Genomic DNA, 5,857 nt, shown 5'->3' with positions numbered 1-5,857 from the left:
AATGTGGAAGAATAAGAAAGTTGGAAATCAACATTATCGTGCACCACAGTAATAACTGATGCATTCAAAAACCAGAGATGGATGCCAATGGTAATGAGTAAAAGTTTGATGTAAAAGAGGATAGTGCATAATCTCCAGCTATATCCCCACAGATTTTATTATTTTTAAGTGGAAAAATAACAACTTTATAGTGGCAAGACCTGAAACACCACTTTACTTGTAGCATGTGATCAGAGTTAACAGTACCAGTAATAAAACATCAACATCACTTATCCAAATATAATGCAGAGAAGGGCTTCACTTCTCTGGCATTCTTGTCAAAAATCCATAACCACATTTTAATAAGAAATCATTAGATAAAAGCAAATTGAGAGGTATTCTGCAAAATAATTGGCCTAGGCTTGTCAAGAGTATCAAGGTCATGAAAGACAGAGAAAGCTAGAAGATCTGCCACAGAATAAAGAAGACTAAGGAGACGACAGCTAAATGCAGTGGGGGATCCTATGTTGGACACTTGACCAGAAAAAGGACATTAGTGGGAAAATTAGCAAAATTTAAATGCGATTTATGGATTACTTAATAGTATTATATCAGTGTGACTTCTGATTTCAGTTTCATACTGTGGTTACATAGCTGGGTGAAGGATATAATGGAACTCTGTATATTTTTTCGACTTTTAGGCAAGTCTGATATTTCAAAATTAAAAGTATTTTGCGTGGTTCTAACCAGTTTGGCTCAGTGGACAGAGCTTCAAGCCTGTGGACTCAGGGGTCCCAGGTTCGATTCCGGTCAAGGGCATATACCTTGGTTGCAGGCACATACCCAGTAGGGAGTGTGCAGGAGGCAGCTGATCGATGTTTCTCTCTCATTGATATTTCTAACTCTCTATCCTTCTCCCTTCCTCTCTGTAAAAAATCAATAAAAAATATTTTTAAAAAAGACTTTAAAATGGTTATGGCAGGCAAAAAAAATTTTTTTTAAGTATTTTGCGTGCTTTTTTTTAGAGGAAGGAGACTTGGAATGGATGGCTTCTAAGGTCTCTTCCATCTAACCTTACTGTTCTATGATACAGTGTTCTATGACCCAAATCAAGAGTGGCAGATTCAAGTACTTTTCTTTTCTACTGTCTAGTAAGAAATATATTGAGACAGGTGAAAACAGGATCAGATTCTAAACTGCCAATTCCCTTCAGTGGGGTGCGTCCTGGTTTGCTACTGTTGTGCCCAGTACTATAATGAATAAGGTGGCCCCGGCCTCCAGGATGATCACAGCCTAGTGACACTTGAAAATGGTGTGGTCTTCTGTTCAATCACTTCGATTACTAAGGTCTCTCTTCCTTGACATTTTAAAATAATGAAGTTGGATAGAATGACATAGAAATTGATAAGTCTTAGAAACCTATCTAAGAGAGTAAGAGCCCCCAAGTGGGGGTCCTTACTTTATTTTTCAATCTGAGTATGTGATGAGATCATGATAAACATTAAAGAAGATAAGCAATCTAGGGAGCCTTTGAAATTAAACACTTTGTCTATGAGGGACCAATAAGACATCCACATTAAGGTTACCACCAGATAATTGAATATTTCATTGTAGGCTAGTATGATGATGCATGCATTTGAGAATAAAGGGTAATGTAATTCATACATTTGCTAGATAATTGTACTGAAGTAACCTTATACTTTTTTAATGTCATTATGAGAGATTACCGAGTAATCAATTGATAATTCTATTTAGCAGATCTTTAGTGTTGAGAAGTCTTAACTGTGTTCCAGGAAGTGTAACACAGTTAAGTCAGGAAGTTATGACTTAAGTTCTAAACTCCATTAATAAAGATGATTTTTAATTCTTATTTATTCGGGGGCTTGTTTCTTTTTAAAAAATATTTATTTATTTCAGAGAGGAAGAAAGTTAGAGAGATAGAAACATCAATGATGAGAGAGAATCATTGATTGGCTGCCTCCTGCACACCTGCTCCCCTCAGGGGATTGAGCCGCAACCTGGGCGTATGCCCTGACCGGGAATCGAACCATGACCTCCTGGCTCATAGGTCAATGCTCAACCACTGAGCCATGCCAGTCAGATTCTATTTTTTTATTTTGTTTAGTTTTCCTTTAGTCTAAGTGAAGTATAGCTTTAAATCAAGAAAACTATGTAAATTAAATGGAAGTCTTAGTGCCACAATATATTTTACGAAAAAAAATTAAGAAATTGATTTTCACCATCATAATTTTGATAAAAGTCTTAGCCCTAACACTTTGGTGGGTGTGATGTCTTCTATGTATCTTATTTCTGCAGTAGGAACATACAGTGTATGTGAAGTTTCAAGTCTCCACAGAATTGAAAAGTCAATGTGGTTACTGTACTTTGAAAAGTGTATACTGTCAGCCCAAGGTGTTTTTTAATCTTTCATCTCTTTTAAGGATCAAATATTATTAGAAAAATAAGCCATGGGCATTACAAATGTGGTCTGGTGAAATTCAATATTCACAATGACAATTCAGAATATGAGCTCCTTGGGGGAAAGTTAACCCACCACTCTAACTTTGCATTCAAATATCTTAAAGTATGCCATTGGTTTTATGAAAAGGTTTTGATCTACACTTCTAGTGTAAGTTCAAAAGAAAACCTACATTTTAAAGTGTATTCCTTTTCTGGGTATATTTACTTTGAACTATAGCATATAGTTTTCCTCATAAATCTAACCTGCCACTATCTGTTTTTAAGACTCTGTAAACTTCAAGTGGTTATGATGTGTGAAGTTTGGATTAAACTAAAATTTTTAGAAAACACATGTTATATATTTTGATTGTTTTGATTTTAACATGAGCCAGTCAAAAATTTGAGTGTCTAGCAGAGTAATATACTTTACTCTTACTGTAAGAAATCACAGAAAATTGCCCTTTCTCATCATGTTAACAATAGACAAATGAAGCAGCTGTTCTTATTCTTAATGTAGTTGTTTGAAAAGCTAGCACAATTTAATGAAAATGTCTCTACTCATAAAACTTAAAATGCTCACACATGGAAAAAGTCATAATGTTTTGGCAAATAATGCTTTGTTAGGAATGTGAATGAGGTATACCTGCTTCGTAACTAGAATTCTGTATAAATGGCATAAAACTGTGAGGGAAAGCCAACTGAAAGAGGACAAAGGATGAATTAATGCTCTAAATCTACAAATTTTGCCCAAACTTACTTTTTTACAAGGAAAAATTATTTCTCATATCCCTCTCCATTTCTTTGTATTTTTCAGGTATGATTCTTGGGTCATCATTTCTACTCAGCGTAAATGATTTTCTCCTTAAAACAAGTCTCAGAGAAAAAAGCCGGATTCTGATAGGACCATGTTGTGCGGCTGCCGATGTGGAAGCTAGGTGGTGTAAACACAGTGGCAACCCAGGCCCAGAGCAGTCTATACCCAAAATATCCATAGATTTGAGCGGGGGTCTTCTACAGGTATGTGGGCATTTTCTATATTTTCCCCATAAGTTTTTAGCGAGCCTTTATTCATTTTTTGAACTCTCACTACATTTTAAATCTTGGCCCAGCCGATGTGGCTCATTGGTTGAGCGTCAACCTATGAACCATGAAGTCACGGTTAGATTCCCAGGCTGGGAATCTAACATGCCTGGGTTGTGGGCTCAATCCCCGGTGGGGGCGTGCAGGAGACAGCCTATCAATGATTCTCTCTCATCATTGATGTTTCTATCTCTCTCCCTCTCCCTTCCTCAAATCAATATTATTTTTTTTTTAATTTTAAATGTTGATGTGGTGAGAAAGGTATTATCAATTCATATACCATACAATTTACCTAATTAAAGTGCATAATTCACTGATTTTTTAGTATATTCACAAAGTGTTGTGATCATCACTGCAGTCCATTTTAGAACATTTTCATACACACACTCCAACACCCTATGCTCATTAGCTTTTGCTCCCCATTATTCTTTAATCCCCTCTCTAGGTTTATACAACCACTAACCATTTTTTTTTCTGTTTGATTTGACTCTTGTAGACATTTCATGTAAATATATGGTACTTTGTGAGTGGCTTCTTTCACTTAGCATTTTCTTTCATTTAGTGTTTTCAAGGTTCATCGTTTTTTAGTAGGTGCCAGTATTTCATTCCTTTTTTATGGCTAAATTAGTCCACTGTGTGTATGTGTCATATTTTATTTATTCAGTTATCAATTTACGGACATTTGTGTACAAGTTTTTGTGTAGACATGTTTTCATTTCTCTTGGATACATGACTAGGAGCAGAATTGCTAGGTCATGAATAACTTTTTCCTAATGTGTACACTTTTCTAATCACAAAGTAGTCGACATATCTCAAGCACACTTTCATCAACAATATATGAGAACCATTTTCTAATAGCAGATTCCTTAGAGAAAATTATGATGGCTAACACTTGACATAGAGGTCACATTGCAACCTTTAACCAAAGAACTTGTATGCATAAATGCATAACCCATGGACACAGACAACAGTGCAGTGTAGGCCTAGGAAGGGGATGGGAGTGAGGATGAGAAGGTTAGTGGGGTTTGAGGGGAAGGGGACATCCGTAATACTTTCAACAATAAAGAAAATTTTCAAGAAATAAGTTGGAAACCCTCACACATTTTATACTTGGCTCTAAACAAAAAATTAATCGCTTCCTGCACCACCCCCTTCTGAGATTCATCCCTCTGTAGCATGCTTCCATGTCTCTAGATCTATTTTGTTTGTCAATTTATTTTGTTCATTAGATTCCATATATAAGTGAGATCATGTGGTATTTGTCTTTCTCTAATTGGCTTATTTCACTTCGCATAATAACCTCCAGGTCCCTCCATGCTGTCTCAAAGGTTAAGAGCTCCTTCTTTTTTATAGCTGGCTAGTATTCCATTGTGTAAATATATCACAGCTTTTTTATCCACTCATCTGCTGATGGGCACTTGGGATGTTTTCCAGATCTTGGCTATTGTAAATAATGCTGCTATGAACATTGGGGTACATACGTTCTTTCTGATTGGTGTTTCAGACTTTTTAGGATCTGTTCCTAGAAGTGGGATCACTGGGTCAAATGGCAGTTCCATATTTAATTTTTTGAGGAAACGTCACACTGTTTTTTATAGTGGTTATACCGGTTTGCTTCTCACCAGTAGTATACGAGGGTTCCTTTCTCTGCACCTCCTTGCTAGCACTTGTTGTTTGTTGATTTGTTGATGGTAGCCATTCTGGCAGGGGTGAGTTGGTACCTACTTCATTATCATTTTAACTTTCATCTTTGTGATGATTAGTGACTTTGGGTATTTTTTCATATGTCTTTTGGCCATTTGTATGTCCTCTTCAGAGAAGTGTTTATTTAGGTCCTTGGCCCATTTTTTAACTGGATTGTTTGTCTTCCTTTTATTGAGTTGTATATATTTTTTAGATTAACCCCCTTATCAGATGTATCATTGGCAAACATGTTCCTCCCATACAGTGGGTTCACTTTTCATTTTGATCCTGGTTTTTTTTTCTGTGCAGAAGTTTTTTATTTTGATGTAGTTTAATTTGTTTATTTTTTCCTTTGTTTCTCTTGCCCTAGATGACGTATCTGTGAAAATTCTGTTATGTGAAATATCTGATATTTTATCTATTTTGAGTTTATTTTTTAGTATGATGTAAGTTGTGGTCTAGTTTCACTTTTTTGCATGTACCTGTCCAATTTTTTCCAACACCATTAATGAAGAAACTGTCTTTACTTCATTGTATACTCTTGCCGCCTTTGTCAAATATTAATTGAGCATAATGGCTTGGGTTGATTTCTGGAGTCTCTGTTCTGTTCCATTGATCTATATGCCAGTTCTTAGGCCAGGACCAGGCTGTTTTG

The 5,857-nt window shown here is 35.9% G+C and overlaps 1 protein-coding gene across 1 annotated transcript in view; it reads left to right on the top strand.

The window, feature by feature from the left end:
* Positions 1–5,857, top strand: part of VPS13B (vacuolar protein sorting 13 homolog B (yeast)) — a 624,807-nt gene that overhangs the window by 482,763 nt on the left and 136,187 nt on the right. Inside the window, exon 38 of the mRNA XM_006760303.2 lies at positions 3,254–3,456. Coding sequence (XP_006760366.1) covers positions 3,254–3,456 — 203 coding nt within the window. The remainder of the gene's footprint in view (positions 1–3,253; positions 3,457–5,857) is intronic.

This window comes from Myotis davidii, unplaced genomic scaffold (assembly GCF_000327345.1).
Source record: "Myotis davidii unplaced genomic scaffold, ASM32734v1 scaffold497, whole genome shotgun sequence".
In the NCBI taxonomy this organism is placed as follows: domain Eukaryota; kingdom Metazoa; phylum Chordata; class Mammalia; order Chiroptera; family Vespertilionidae; genus Myotis; species Myotis davidii.
Note: the sequence above shows the minus strand (reverse complement) of the source record. Positions and strands in the feature narration are given on the sequence as shown.